This window comes from Melanerpes formicivorus, unplaced genomic scaffold (genome assembly GCF_026170545.1).
Source record: "Melanerpes formicivorus ecotype bairdi unplaced genomic scaffold, bMelFor1.0.p_v2 SCAF_5, whole genome shotgun sequence".
NCBI lineage: Eukaryota > Metazoa > Chordata > Aves > Piciformes > Picidae > Melanerpes > Melanerpes formicivorus.
The window spans coordinates 21510923-21527776 of NW_027142357.1; the positions used below are offsets into that span (position 1 = coordinate 21510923).

Sequence of the window (16854 nt, forward strand, 5' to 3'; positions counted from 1 at the left end):
GTAGTGAATAAAAGTGGTGTAGATGACATGTTTTGTGTCACACAGCATTTCCTTGGGACCTTAGGTAGTAAACAGCTAATATCCTCACAGAGATTTATGCATTTATCCACCTCCACTGCAGATTTTAAACTATTTTATTGATGTCTTTTGGTGAATTCATCATTAAGTCATATATCTGAGAGAGGCCTGAGCACATCAGGGGATTTTTATGGGGTTTGTTAAAATGAACCTTAAGTTGTGAACCATATTATTATGGAGCAAGCTGGCTAGGGTATGAGGATAGAAACAATTTCCTGCACTTCATCTATTACTACTATATATAGCTTTTAAAGTAAAGCTTGATATGCAGATGAGCATTGTGAACATTAGATACCAGACGTAAAGACTGGAAGCTCACTACGTCATCCAAAATGTTGGAAGCTTTTTCTTTTAAAATAATTCATTTGAGGCAATCAAATTATAGAAACTGCAGTAGCTTAATGAGTTCAGAAAACACTGGGTTTAGATGCTGAAAATGACTGTTTAAGTAAGAAAGGTCAGTACTGATGTGAGTGAAACTGTAAATACTGACAAAATGCAAAAGGAATGAATTGGCTGGTAAGGAGAATGAGAGGGGATGGGAAGTACATGTGTCAAGAGAAGGCTCAGGAAGGTCTCATCTCTTACTTGCTTTCCTTTTGCTTCCCCAGAGAGGGGCCGGGGTTAAGGGGACAGCAAAAGGTAAGCATCTCAGATGGGAAGGAGCCATTCCTGAGTGATGGAGCATGACCTAGGACTTGAGGACAGAATGGATTTCCCAGGGTCCTGATGTAGGAAGGGAAAACTCTAATGGCACTTCAGTACTGCTGAGTCTGTGGATCTGCCTTGGTTACATATAGTTTGTCATGGAAGTTGATGCAAACATTCAGAGCCTGATGGGCAGAAACTATGTAAGACTTCGGAGTGTGGGCCAGAAGATTTGAAGAGTAGTGCCTGGAGTCTGGGACATGGTCTAGTCATGTGGTGGTGTTAGGTCATAGGCTGGACTTGATGATCTCAGAGATCTATTCCAGCCTCGATAATTCTGTGATTCTATGAGATGGAGAAACTTCAACAAGAGTTTGTTGAGAAGGTGGAACCAAGTGCTCCTCTGAGTGGTGGTTGGTTTTTTTTGTGTTTTTTCCCTCTTTTACAATAAGGCTATGCGACACCAAAATCCATCAAGTCTTAGACGACAGTTTTGCATATTCTTTTTTAGTAGTATGTTCCAAAAAGGTTTAATAGTGCCCATAAAAATTTAAAGTTACCTTCCCAAAGGAGGAATTCTGGCAGAAGAATCAATGTAATTCTTTTACTAGATGGCCAGATTCCATTGTTTTTTGCAAGCAGAGGAGGGTGGGATTCACTCAGTAATTGAGTAGGGCATGTCTAATTAATGCCAACCTCTGCTTAGAGCAAATACCTTGTTGTGGATGAGAAGCACAACTCACATTCTGAAATAATCTGTAAAGAATCCCATGACACTCTTTAAACAAGTACTGGTCTTTAACTCTCTTATCTGGATGGTTTCCAACCTAGGTATCTGATTTTTCTGCTCTTAACTTGTATTTAATACCTCAGTGGGACTAACTCATATTACCTACTGTCAGGGTTGCTCCCTCAGTAGGAGACAGCAATTTCCAGTTTATTTTCTATTTTTTGCACTTTTGTGTCTTGGAGTATGTGCTCCAGAAGTAAAATTAGCTACAGTGTGTTTTAGGTAATTCTATTAAAAGATTTTGAAAGACTCTCGTATTAAATACTTAATATAGACCATTAGTATTTCAAAGCTCAAGTTTAATTAAGAGGCTGTGCTTGAATTTTGCAATGAACTGAAAGTATTGGTTCTCAGATGTTGCTGATCTGTTGCTATGCTATGTAACTATGACCAAGACTGAGCAATCGTTGTGTTGAAATGCTGATGCTGCTGTATTCTCAGCCTCACCGAGGAGGAGGAATTTGAGAACAGGAAGGAATGAAATTTGTAACCCAAGTCTTCTCCTCTGAGGCTATGCATGCTGTGTGTCTTGGTAGCTGACCCAGCCAGGAATTCTGCAGAGATTTATGTCAATTACCTGTGATGTAGTCCTCCAATGGGGCTGCTCATACCTCTGGGGAAAAGAGGTGGGGAGGAATCATCACCCTTAATTGGAAATTTTCAGCCTTACCACTGAGTTGTTACTGTTACACATTTAGGAAGTTTGCTGTCAGAAGGTTTGACTATTTAGATTAATAGCAGAGACATTCCATGTTAAATTAGAAGACTTGTTAACGCTTAATAGCTAAGAATCGCAAATTATCTGAAGCAATCTAAGATGGTTAAATTAGCTCCTATGACAGGAAGATAATTTACTGATGGTAATTTGAAATGTCCCAGGACCTGATTTAATAGAGTTCATGCACACTAGATGAATTAAGCCTGTGGAAGAACAAAAGGGACAAATGGAAAATTTTTACTTTATGCACTGGCACGTGGGATACTCCTGTTATTATTGTGTGTCTTACTCAAAATACTCTGCAGAGAACACGCTAAGGCAGAACTGTGTGTAGTACAATTCTGATCATTTCTTAATGTGTTAACATTTGCAGGTGTATGCATTTCTTACAAAAATATTTCTTCAGCTAATACATCTGGTTTATTGCACATTGAAACTGAGGAATTTAACTTCTGGGGAACAGGGCATAGCTAGTAGCAGGCAGTTGCCCGTGCCACACTACAGCAGGAGAGCTTTTAGGACTGACGTGAAATGTGATTTCCCCTGTGTGCCAGATCATGGATGGTGAGATACCACTCACTATTCTGAGCTGCAGCTCAAGTGCTAGTCTTCTTGCTTTCATGTAGGCCTGCTGTTTTTCACCTCTTTCGTAGAAAATTCATTACATGTAAAGTTACAGAAAAATAATACTTAACTGAAGGTGCCTTGTTAAGTTACTCTTACATTGTTAATGTTTGAATTTGAGGCTTAGATTTTTAGGAGAAAAAGAAAACACCATAAATGAGCAAACCCCCAAATCTGCTCTGGCTAGACATGGAATCAGTTTGATAACTGGCTCAGTACCGTAATCTGGAGTTCTCAATTCTCTTTATTTTGTTTTTTTTTTACCTCTAAGTTTGGGGGTTTCGGTATCTTTTAAAAAAAGTGTTATCATTCCAGTCTCTGTTGTAAGAAGTAGTGCTGATCTATATCCTGCACCAAGGACAGATATTTCTCACAATTTTTGCTGTTGAGAATGGCTTCTGTTCTCCAGTGTATTTAATGATAAAATCCACAAGCAAACTCTCAGCTGTGTGGTAGATTTACAACTGGAAGGTAACAGAACTTCTCTGTAGGCTGGAAATTGATCCAGTAGCAAACATAATAAACAAAACCATTTGTGGAATTCTTGAAATAAATGGACCTGTGGTTTCAGTATTGAGCACTGTCCTATATCTTATTTACCTCTAAGGCTTTGCCTTGGGAATCAGGGAGGTGTGGTCACATGGTTACTGAACTGAAATTTATTTTCAAAGCATGGAGACTTCATTTAAACATCCTGTTTAATCATGATTAAATCCTGACTGAAATCAGTAAGCAGGAACCTTTGATTAAACTATTGATTCTAATCCTGCTCCCTATTTGTATCTCTATTGTTTCCTTCAAAGCTTGCTCTTTAAAAATGGCCAATTATTACTTAAGGATGATTTTATGCCTTGCTGTATTTTTATTGAAAATAAACTAAACGTTTTAAAATTTAGTGTAATTATGACCTAAATAATCCCATATGCAATTGCTATACCATCACTTATTTAATAGAGGAATGGTATATTTGTTTATCAAAGCAACATTTATGTGTAAAATTCATAATTGTTGAGCCAGTGAATCAATATATTGTTTCTGCTTATTTAATAAATGTTATCAGGAAGACTTTGCATGTCTTAATGTTTAGATGCCAAGGATTAGGCATTTGACCTGCATTCGGACTTTTTATTGTGTTATTTGAAAACAATATAAAGAGGGCGAACAAAGCAAAAAACAGCAAAGAAACCGAAACACCACCTGTGACTTCTTTTATGTTAAAGGATATAGGTTAAAACTTAAACTGGCCTCAATATTAAAAGTAATTTTCTTTGTAATTTTGATGGCAGGTGTGACAGTTTAGGCTGGGTGCCTTCTGACTGCTGCCACATAAGTTACACCTCTGGTGTCCCGAGTGTCCAGCCCAGTAGGTGGACACAGGAAATAGCGTATTTATACCCATAATATCCTGCGCCCTATAAATCCAGCTACAAAGTCTTTCTCTTCCTCTTTCTTCCCTCTCTGCTCCCGTGGCAGATGCTCCCTGTCAGGTAATGATGGGGGAGTATCTCAAGGCCTCTTAGACCTGGCTAGACTTAATGCCAAGAGGAGAAGCGGGAGGGGCAGTCTCAGACCTGGCCAGCTGAGACCAGCCTAGTGGGGGGGGTTTGAAGAAGGAGCCCTGGGGGTTTTGGGTATGCCCTCAGGTGGGGAGAAGGGAAGTGTTGGGAGGCTTTTGGGTGTGCTGTAAGGGACCCTGTATGCTTTGGGCTTTTGTCACTGTGCTTGTAATTTCTGTAAAACACTTACTGCTTTTTCCATCACTTCTGCAATCCATTTATGTGAGTGTCATTCTTTTGCCCCTCTCAGGGCAAAAGCCTTTCTGGCTTCAAACCAGGAGAGATTATGGTAGCAGAGGATGGTTTCGATCCATTGACCTCTGGGTTGTAGGTCCAGGAGCTGATGGCATTGTTCCTGAAGTGAGTCCCATTGTCAGACTCGATCTGTTCAGGGGTACCGTGTCGCCACAGAATTTGCTTTTCAAGGCCTAAGATGGTGTTCTGGGCAGTGGCATGATTTACAGGATATGTTTCTAACCAGCCTGTAGTTGCTTCTACCGTGGTGAGGATGTAGTGCTTGCCTTGGTGTATTTGTAGCAGTGATCCAATATAGTCAATCTGCCAGGCCTCACCATAGCGAAAACCGAATCACCTCCCTCTGTTCCAGGGAGACTTGGCTCTGGTGGCTTCCTTGATTGCAGCACAGGTTTCACAGTCTTGTGTGATCTCTGTGATGGCTTCCGTGGTCAAATCCACCCCTCAGTCATGAGCCCATCTGTACGTAGCATCTCTCCCTAGATGTCCTGATGTTTCATGGGCCAATCGAGCTACGATCCCTTCACTGTATTTCAAGTACTTGTTAGAAATATCGATGCTTTTCACAAGTTAAATGTTTACCACTACTTTTTAAGATACTTTTGGGGTAATTCAGGAATAATTTTTCAGAAAAAAAACTCTTAATTAATATTGCTGTCTCTGCAGCAACAAAACTGCAAGTCCTTCGCCTAACGTGTTTCCACCTGCTGATAGATGAGAGCAGGTGGGAAGTGTGAGCCTCAAAAAAGATGATGCAAGTTAATACTGCTTTTCACTGCCTGTGTAGAGAAATAGTGCACCAAGAATTGAGGTTTTTAAAAAAACGAACCACAACTGTTTGTTCCAGAGTTTGCTGTTTGACATAGCTTGGATTGACTATAACAAGGAAAAAAAGATGAAGGACTTTTGATTTAGCTTCTGGCATCAGCAGCTGCAGAAAGAAAGAAGGCCCTATTTAAAGGCATTTTATGTGTAGATATATCTAAAATATCTAACATTTCTGTGTCAAGGAATGAAGACTTGAGGCTGTAAAGCAATGGATAGAGAGGACAAATGTTCTTCTGCGACTTCTATAATTATGAACATTGTTTTGCAGACTTGTCTGGTGGTGGCCATGTGTATCAGCTAGTGTTCTTGTGTTTCTTTTATTGCACAACATGGGCATTATCTTAGTTTTACACTCATGTCCCATCTGGTTTTATTAGATTAGATTAGATTGAGAACACTGGTTTCTTTTAACTCTTAAGCAATTTGGGATTGGTCACCTGTGAATAGAACTGTCATAAAGTCCTTTCCTGCTGGAGGAGCTGTTGGCTACTCTGGAGCTGCAGACTGTTTTTAGCTGATCTAATTGTAACTAACAGTTCACTTGGTGGCTGCATTTTGTAATGTACACCTGCCCTTTGTGTGTGATAGATGGCATACAGATGGTAAATTTTAACAGGTAACTGCTGTCTCATTCCAACAGCTTTAGCAACCAAGTGATAGTGTTTCATTGTGACATTGGCTGGTTTTCAGTCTTGAAAGCATTGTTTGGCTGTGTTTTTCCTTTAGTATTGCTGCTACCTCTTAAAGTGTATTGATGAATAGATGTGTTGCAGCATTTCAGGGACCTGCTCTTTACCTAAGAATGTGTGAAGATTCAATGGTGGTGGCAGTTTTGTATATTTAGCTTTTGAGTCCTATAACTTGATCTTGAAGAATCATATGCTGAAACATTTTATACTTCCAGTAATATATGTGGAGGGGGATAAGTTATAAACCCATGGAGCTTTTTCAGCAAAACTGAAATAAATGCTAGAGTTTTAATGAACTTCAAAGAACTGTATATTTCAGGACTACAGAAGCAAGTAACTATTGGTTGAAAGCATGGAAGTCTACAATGCCTGTGATGTAGTCTAGACAATGCTTGCTGTCCGCATGACATAGTGATGGAACGGGTAGTGATGGAGAAGTGCCTGTGATACATAATTTCTAACTTGATCTGAAAGAAGAAAATGGAAAAAAAAATCAGGGAATCTTGTGTCTGCTGTAATTAATCAAAAGCCATAAATGGTGCAGTTTCCATGTGGTCTATATGCACTCTGTACTGTTTCACAGGTCAGCTTTGGTGATTACCATCCTGTGTCACCTGCCTTCTCGTTCAGCTCCATTTATCAATCTTTGTAAATAAACCACATGTGATGACTGAATAGCTAAGACTGAAAACTCAGCAAAGAGACAAAACCTGTGTGTTCTTGGACACATGCACACCACCCCTCTTCTGGCTTACCTTGTTTGAGAAATTTTTACTTACTTTGAGAAGGAAGAATGTACACTTACCTAGCTGTTGTAAGATGTATCTCATCCAGGAATACAGACTCTCCCTAAAGGCTATATGGAAGATGCTGAACCTTGTGGGAAAATAAAAACTGATGTTTCAGATAGTGCTTCATGAGAAGCGGTGGATAAAATTTGGGGAGGGAGGAAGAGCAGTAGTAAAATGGATGAAAGGCTGCTGCTTGATACATAATCAAGCTATGCCAACATGATTTAGACCTTAATTCCAAGACATCTTAATTTTCATGAATCTCACTTACATGTAAGACATTCTGCATTTAAGGACAAAAGAAATGTCTCAACTTTATGGTGGGCATCATTACACAAACATGATTTTCTATTTCAATTCAACAATGTAGATCTTTTGTCAAGGACTTGCAATGTAGCTAGTTGACTATAGCAGGAATTATGCTATGAGTAGGTGTTTATTTGATTGTCTTTAAATGTGAATGCCTGGAATCTCTTTTATATTTTAGGAATTTTTTTGTCAGTAGAACCATGTCGGTCTGAGCAGCTGCATAACTGTTTATTCTCTAATCCTGTGTTTTGTAAGTACCAGCATTGTTCTGCTAAACATTTTCTCTATTTCATGTCCTAATGGTCTAAGTTTACAGGTGAGGGTCTAAGTGAAGTTGGCTCATGTATATTTCCTGGTTCTTTGAAGAAGGATTTTTCCCTATAAAACCAGATCTAGCAGTCTTAGTGTGCGCATCAAGTGGTTCTGATGAAAACAAAATAATAATGGTGGTGTGCAAAATAGGCTATCACAAAGTGTTAAGTTGTAAATTCTGAAATTACTTTAAAAAAAAAAAAATGGCTGCCAAGATGTCTCAGCATGGTGTGCTTTGGTGTCACTCTTAATCAAAGCTACCTGAAGGGAGGTTGTCCCAGGCGGCCAGCACTAGAACAAGAGGACACAGTCTCAAGCTGCACCAGGGAGGTTTGCACTGGAGGCTAGGAAGAAATTCTACACAGAGTGATTGCCCATTGGAATGGGCTGCCTGGGGAGGTAGTGGAGTCACCATCATTGGAGGTGTTTAGGAGGAGACTTGATAGGGTGCTTGGTTGCATGGTTTAGTTGATTAGGTGGGTTGGATAATAGGTTGGACATGGTGATCTCGAAGGTCTCTTCCAACCTGGTCTATTCTATTCTATTCTGAAAAGCAGTTCTGTGGAATTCGTCCTGTTGTTGCATTATGAAAAGCAGCTTGCAGGAAATTAACAAACTGCAGTGTGCTAAAATGCATGAAAGTATTTAAAATTTACTGTATTTTAGAAGAGATGGGCTATTTTTATCCATGATAATCAAGGTATAAATGAGCAAGAAGCAAGTAAGAGCTATTAAAAGAGTTGGCAAAAGGTCTGAGTCTGCATTTTAAACTAGAAATAACTTCTTCACAAATACATTAGAGAAACTAGGGACCAAAAAGAAATTACGAAGAAGATAAAATTATTAATCACAAAGATACTAAGTACCTTTCTTCAAATCCTTTTTCTGTTTAGTAGAAATAAATGTCTGTGTGTGCTGCTGCATGATAAGATTGTAATGGATGTAAGCAAAGAGAGAACTCCAATGGAACAAATTAAAGCTGCTTGGAAACTCTGCCTACAAATAAATCAACAAATCCAAACAGTTGTCACCAAAGTGTATCGATGAAACTAACAAACTAATTTGCAGTAACGGTGATGCTAACGAGAGCCAGAGAAGTGTTTGAAAACTGGAGAAGAGCATGAGCAGCTTTTAGGAGAGAATTTGAGTGCATCTTCTGTTTGGTGGAATATGTAATGAAATAAATATTTTATGGAAATCAATAAATGTCTGGAACTTAATGCAACTGTAAGCAAAAGCACTTAGAGAGTTCTAGCAAATTAATCTTGCCAAACTTCCTTTGGTTTGCTTTCCTGAATACTAGTACCCTTTAAAGAGAAAGCAGCAGTATTTTAAGTTCAGAAGAGTTCTACATATAACAATTACAGATAGCAAATATGGATGGCTGAATACTTATCAACTTTCCTTGGATTTTCATGTTCACTTAAATAGATTTGACTCATTAACTTTCTATTTATGACTTCTCCTCTGAAGACTTTCAAAAACTGCCTTTGTGCATTCCTTTGTGGCCTGTCCTAGGTGATCTTTCTTAGGCAGGATGGTTGGACTGGATGATCTCTGCAGATCCCTTCCAACCCTTAACATCTGGTGATTCTGCAGACAAAGTAAAGTACATCCCATTTGCATCCTGCTTGAGGAAGAGTCTGCATCAGGAGCAGCTGCTCTTTCACACAGCTGTATCAGTCTGTTAGATGCTGATAGTTTTCTTTAGTGTTCAAAATTACTTAGTATGTTTTCATATGGTGGATGTTCTACTTATGTGGGAGGTCTGTGGAAAGATAGAATCTAACATTCTAATGTATTATTTTCTAAATAGATAACTGTAAGAGTGCAAAATCTACAGAATTCTCAGCTGGCTTTAGTGTTCACTTCTATGTGGAAAAAGATAGGCAGGCAAGAGCAATTCAATATAGCTGCTAATGAGAAGCAGAACTTTCTGATTTGCATCTGCAAAGGTGTGAGATAAAGTTTTTATTTCCTTGCTTTGCTTCTTCAGAAGTGTGTGCAGGAAATGAGTATCACAGTCTGGGCTACTTCCCACATTCAGTCAAAATGTGCCTTTTTAAAGAAGAATGCTAAACCTCTGTGCGACTTCCTTTTTTGGAAAGTGGCAGTCCTCACATGTTTGTTAGATATTACAAATGCCATTCAGATTTTTCTGGGAGGGGGGGAAAGAAAGAACTGAGATTCATACAAATTTCCTGTTGAATAAAAATAGCGCAGTATCCCATATAATGGCATCAGATTTCTACAAGAGAAGTCAATGAGCCTCTAAATCTGTACCTGACTAGCTGCATTTATCTATAGCTTTATATTAGTGATCTTGAACTCCCACAGCTCTTTATCTAGAGGAAATTTTTGGGAGCCTGAAACTCCTTCATCTTTGAAGCATTCAGTATATTCAGTAAATGTATGCTTTCCATTTTAAGCACTGCATGTGGCATGCTTATTTTTCAGGGTTTGCTGTCTTGCTTTTGTCTGTGTTGCCAGTCATTTTATTTTTGGTGTTCCTGCATGTTGCTGCTTTGTGACTATAATATGTTTATAACTACTTAGCAAATGATAATAGCTGTAAGTCACAGATGATTGTGCCTACCTATTGGATTCAGTTTTCCCACAGCAAGACTTCATGGCGTGGTATGCTGAAATATGAGCTTGCATACAGTTTCCTTGCTGAGGAGATGAATAATGGACTGCAAACACATTCTGTTGCTGTTAGATTTCATGTGTATTGAGCTATTCATTGGAAAAAGAGTGTGCTACATCAATTAAGTTCATCCCTGTTCTCAGCTGAGTTGCCATTTCAGAAAATGAGATGGTCATCTATTTTATGAAGAGGCTAATGCTTTATTCATAGTAGAAATTATTAACCGAAATTGTAGCTGGAAATGTGCAAGGAATGAAGGCTTGAAGCACAGTGTGAGTTTTTAAAGTAATTTTTTAACATAGATATTGAGTTGCTTGTGACTTTGTCATACACTGAACTGGTTAAAGCACTCTATGGGAAAAGAGAAGACAGAAAACCTTTGGCTTTCACCCTCTGTTGCTTATTTTCTATGTAGATGAAACCTCACTGCTGAGACAATGGTGGTCAGTGAAAGAAGTTACTAATTTCAAAACAGCTTTATAAACAGTATTCTTCAGTGTTTAACATCTGCTAGATACTTTGTCTCTTTAAAGAGGGTCTTTGTGTACATCTATCTGATCTCAGATAAAAAGCTTTAAGTCCGAGTCAATATTTTGTTACTTTTAGAGGAGAAAGGGTAATAACACGTGATTCAGATTACGTTGAACTAGTAGAATCAGTATGGCAAATTGTCTTTTGGAGGTGAAAATACTTATCAGAGGACCTTATTTTATCCTCAGGTTATGAAAGGTATTTTTCAGCTTAAATACATCTTTTTGTTAGTTTTACCCAAAATACTGCCATGAAAAATGTGGTGGCATCTCTCCAAACTGAGTGCTTTGGGAGAGCAGTGTTTTTCAAGCTGAGGGAATCCACACTACAGAATTGCAGTTGTAAGTGCCATAAGTATTCTTTGTGTGTAGGAGCTGAATAGAATTGCTCTATTCTTCATTACATTTTAATGTATGCACACTGAATGTTTTTCAGGAACTCCAGGAAAGAGCTTAATGACATACGGTTTGAGTTTACTCCAGGCAGAGGTAAGGCTTCTTTGACTGAATTATTCTTTTATTGCTCAAAAAGCTATTTCAGAATGTGATTACTGCTTATGGTTAATACAAACTATCTTTCTGGAGATGGAGCTTTATATTGAACCTCATTTGAAGAAGAATAGCAGATACATGTAAATTCTAGTGCTGCATAATGTGTAGTATCAGAAGACTTGATCCACAGTATACTTTATTAATTTCATGTCTTATTGAAATTATCTGTATGTTATATAAGACCTTGCATAGCAATATTTACAGCTATGGAATTTCCATTTTCATATTCAGAAAATATTGTAGGAAACATTATATAGAAGTCATAAAATTATATTGCACAATGGTGGTAATACTTGAGTTTCTTTCCCCTTTTTAATAAAAGAAATTCTGTTAGGAGGTATGAGGTACACACCATTTTTCAAATGCTGCCTTTAACTGAAAGTTGACTTGCATCTCTAGCTTTGGTGTCATCACTTGAAAGAAATTCTGGCACTGAAACTTTAAACTGCTGCATGCTTCTAAAATGGTATTGGCTTTACAGTACTTAGAGCCGTAAGAACTCTCAAAGTTATTTTGTTTGAGGAAACCCAATTATTACTGGGATAAAATGTACAGGATGCTGATATATTGAATAAGGAGGTGTCATCCTTGTTAAATAGCAACCCTTTGAACTATGAACACATTGAATGTTACTCAGAAGTCAGTATTCACTATATTTAGAAGAGCCTTCAAAGAACTTCCACCTAAAAATTAATCCAGATTGAAAGAGGTGCTTCTTTCCCTGTAAATCAGTGTCTTTCATGTGCAGTAGCTCTGTCCATGGATATACACTCTGTTGTCTAGATGCATTTCTCATTGATTTTGGCAATGGTTAATAGCAGAAGAGATCTGTCACTTAATTGGGCACAGAGCATCCTGGTTTAGTCACTTGTCAAAAGAGTTCCTTAGATACTCTCTAAGCAGTTACATAAGACATTTGGAATTCTTAGTTCAGTAAAAAATACAGGATACAACACACCAGGACTGTTCCTTGTAGTCAGTCACTGAGGCAGCTGTAATTCATCTTCAGAGCTCTCCAGAAATTGCATCTAGCTCAGCAATAATGTTTGTCACCTGTGTGTGTTTTTTGAGGAAGTGATGCTGATCTGTACAACTGCTTCCAGGCATGTGTTTCACACCAGTATTTGGGTTTGAGGCCGTACTACCTCTAAGCCCTCCAATACTTTTAACCAGGAGCAAGTTCCAGTCACTACCACACAGGTACATGGAAAATTGATCCAAAGCTCTGAATTTCCTGGGTCACAGTACTTAAAGCTATTTTAAGCCTTAAGCTCAAAAAATAGCTTTATGTAACTCATTTTCCCCACTGGTAACAAACAAGAGAACCTATATAGCATGCCTCTGTCTAGATATGCAGAACAATGGAGTGAATAAAGAAAACAGGGAAAACTACACCAAGACATTTTCTTGATTAGGAAGATACTGAACTTGTAAACTGTGTAGGAGTATGTAGATAGATAACAGAGAAGAAATGCTAGTGGCCAGGAAAGGTCTGTAGGGGGTTCACAATGAACCAAATCGTCACCTTGTGTTTTGCTGTGTAGAGGCTGATAAGATAATTATCTGTTTTCCTCCTAATTAAAGATAATTTTGAATTCAAGTCTGCCTCCATGGGTGTTTTGGAACTAAAGTACATTTTTGTTAAATTACATTGGATGACTGATACTTTTTGTTGTTTTTTGTGAGCTCTCACATGTACTCATTTTACCTTTTGGACAGACACAGCAGATGGCGTTTCTCAGGAGCTGTTCTCTGCAGGCCTGGTCGATGGCCATGATGTAGTTATAGGTAAATTACATTTTTGTTTGCAATTATGCTCTTGTGACCAGTTTGTGCTAAATGGATGTAAAAAGTGTTTTTTTTCTAATGCTGATTTTAACAAAATCCTTTTTGTGCTAATTTTGCTTTGATATATGCATAGTTCAGTCAACAAACCGGTTTTGATACCAGTTCAAGGATTGCCTTAGGAAGTTTGGACTCTTTAGTGGTATGAGAGAGATGATATAATACAGATCTCCTGAAGGATTATTTACAATTCAGTGATTGATCACTTTTGTACTAGCTTAATTTTTTTGTTTAAGAATAAAATTCTTTTTCAGTAGGATTTTGTAAAGTGTGCTCTGGCAGCTCTGAAGTTCATAAGTATTCCATTCATGGAAGTAGAAGCAAGCCAAGGTTCCAGATCTATGAAAGTTGCATCTAGAGATACTATTTCTATGATGAAATAAAAGGTAATCAGAAATTTCAGGCTACTGAGAGGAAAGATACTTCCCTTGTTTTCTGTTCTGTGCTTTAGTACTTATTTTTATTTCTTCAAAAATTGAATTCAGTGCTTGACAAAGATGATTGATTTGGAAGTACTTAGTTCCTTGCAGTTGCTTCTCTTCTGGTTGCTCAAAACCAGTAGATACATAGCTAGCAGATACTAAATTTGTGAGAACTGAATTGAGGAATGCTAGCAAATCAATGTTTGTGTTGAGATCAGACAAGTTCCTATCAATTAGTTTACACATCTCTACCAAACTTCCCAGTGATATGGAGAGGATTTTACAAATGCTTAAGCTCATCTGACTTGCCTGGAAGATTGTCTAAATACCCTACAAATGTACCGAAAATGTAACTAAAATATTTCAGAGAGAAGCAAATACTTCTGTATTGCTTTTGTACTTGGTTTTGTATGTTCAGAATACAGGTTAATTCTATCTCTATGCCTGCTTTTAATTTCTAAGAAAAAGTATTTAAGGGAAATTTCTATATATTATCAGCTAGCAGGCACTCTTAAATCACTTCTACTGTGCTGTTACTATAAAGGTTCAAGGAAGAGGGGTAGCTTAACCTTGATTTGTTGCCTTTTAAACATTCAGTATGAAAAAGGTCATTACCATACTGCTGCTGATGTTTTTGTCAGAATTTTCACTGCCACAAGATACCTTACTTTATTAGAAATAATAAATATGTAATTTTTTTCCTGGCTAAGAGAAGAGTTGTTATCTCTTGGCTATCACACCTGCCTGAGCAGTCAGCTAGCACTTGTGTGTTGCACAGAAGTCAAGAGTCATGGATGGAGATGCTGCAGTGCCAGTCCTGCTAGCACCCAGTAAAACCCTTTTTCCCTTCTTCACTCTTCCCCTTTTTATCTTTGCTGAAAGATTCTCTTCCAATGCAAAGTGTAATTTTATGGAAATGGCACCATAAATGGGATTTGTTACCATTTTTCAGGAGGAGTGATGGAGAAAAGGCAAATGAAGATAGATACCCCTTATAGCTTTAGTGATGGGCCTTTGGTTCTTGAAGAAGCACAAATATTTGAACAAATAAGGTTTTCCCTAGCAGACATGGTTGGAGACACTATCTAGTTAGTAATCAAAGTTTATTTCCTTGCTTAGTTCCTGCATTGATTTTTAGCACTATGATGACAGTCTGTTCTGTTCTATGTATATGGTATTTTAAAAAGGGAAATCAGCTTTCTTGTATGTAATGGAAGCATTCAACTTGAATTTAATCTTGCTAATTGTAACCGGTTGATACATCCATTTTTCTGTGATATAATTTACCTTGAGTTCCACCGACAGCAATTCTTGCATGACTTTGTACTGTAGTTTTCCCTTGCATCTGCCATCTGCTTCACCTGTGAAGTTGTTAAAGTTTTGATATGTTTGAAAGTTGTTATCTTCCTAGTTAATTTCTTACTTTACTGAAAGGCAGGTTCTGCAAAATGCAATTTACATTCTATCATAAAAAAAGAGTTAGGCAAGTTAGAATTTGTTTGTGATTTGCTTTGGGAAACCTGGCTAAATGTTGTGTGGGTATGGAATAAAACAATTTGCATGCAAGCAGAGTATTGCAAATTTCAGAATTTCACTGTATCAATATAGCCAAGAAATATTACAGTCCCTTAGTTGAAATCAATAGGTCATATAAGAGAGCAGATGGTACTTAGAATGTAAATCTGCTTACAAAACTAATTTTCTGTGTGAAATGATTTTGCCACCTTGTTCACACGAAATTAAAAGGCTTAAAGATCTTACATACAGGAAGAGGTTAGTAGTATAGAAGAGCTTAGTAAACCTGCTTTGCCAGAAGAACTGATTCCATTAGCTTCCAGATTGAAAGCATCTGATAAATAACCTCTCACATTTCAGCTGAAGCATGCAGAAATTCAGCCTCTATAACACGAATGAAAACAATGTCTCATAAAAGGTGTTCTCACAGTTTCGTTTAATGGATCTTGGAACTTGTAGAGGCTTGGAGGAAAAAAGAAAGGTTAAAGCACTTGTGCTTATGTTGAACTCAACAATTTGTTGGTGTAACAGCTGATTTTCTGAAAGGGCATTTGAACAGGAGTCAGCAAAAGCTGTTGTGGAAATTTTGGCCATGGCATACGTGAGCTGAAGCTGTTAGCAGCTACCAGATGATGTGTGGGTTCTATAGAATATACTGCTAAACATCAACATACTTCACCTTTTGAATCTTGCTGGATTTGCTTCACTTAACACAGGCTTCCCAGGAAGATTTCCATTCTGATAAGTAATAAGTTCAACTACCTGTTCTGCAGTAAAGCAAAAATCCCACCTTGCATGTTCAGTTCTGGCTACAATCAACTGGTTTATGTTCCTATTGACAGTATCATTGTTTCATAGGAGGTCCCTAGATCAAGGGAATGACTGCAGAGAATGTTGTTCAAAAGCAGACTAGAGTTTGCATTTGCAGGGGAGAACGAACCTTGGAGCTGATATGTAGGCATTGGTATTTAGTTATTTTTAAACAGGATCAAAATAGCTGTGTTAAATCATATGAAAGATCTGGAATATTCTCAAAATACATTTTGAGATTAATATGTCTCTGTGTGTATGTGCTGTGTATGTATATTAGCTAGTGAACATTCATCCACTAGTGCTTTATTATATTTTTGATACTGAGAAGGAAACTCAAATCCTGTCAAGTCGGTTCTGTTGAAAATCACAGTTGCAATCTGATTGCACTGGTGTATACAGTGTGCATATAATTTCAGCAAAGCCCTAGGCTATCCTTAATCTTCTAGAGGCCTTGCTGAAATTTGAGAACCAGAAGGTGTATTTACAGATATTAAATTGCAGCATATATATCAAAGAATACTTCCCTGCTGGAATACTGCTAAAATAAAAGCCATGATATCCACACCAACATGAAATGCAGTTGCCCTTTGCTATATTAATGGTCCTTTATTTCAGGTATTTTTATTTTAAAAGTACCTGCGAATTCTTTGGGCATCTTGGAAGATGGACCCTCACTTTGAAATACACCCAATATTAACTGTGTGTAAATGGATATCTGTCGTTGGTGTTGCAGTCAGGCCTAGGTATCCACTAGGTAACCAGAGAAACATGTTTCAGTCAGAACAAAGTCTTCCTGCTGAAATGCCTAATGTGATTAGAAGAACTGAAAACTCCACAGATTGTATTTTGAAATAAGATCACATTTTGAAAGTAACAAGCTTTTTCATCAACATTCTAAATGTTTTTGTAGAAGTATGAATACAGGAGATGCC

General features: G+C 37.7%; 1 protein-coding gene across 2 annotated transcripts in view; it reads left to right on the forward strand.

Annotated features, from left to right (window-relative positions):
* The window catches only part of STK39 (serine/threonine kinase 39), a 97727-nt gene that overhangs the window by 60606 nt on the left and 20267 nt on the right, over positions 1–16854 (forward strand). For both annotated transcript variants that reach the window (XM_068138694.1, XM_068138695.1), the window contains 2 exons: positions 11212–11264; positions 13047–13115. In XM_068138694.1, coding sequence (XP_067994795.1) covers positions 11212–11264; positions 13047–13115 — 122 coding nt within the window. The remainder of the gene's footprint in view (positions 1–11211; positions 11265–13046; positions 13116–16854) is intronic.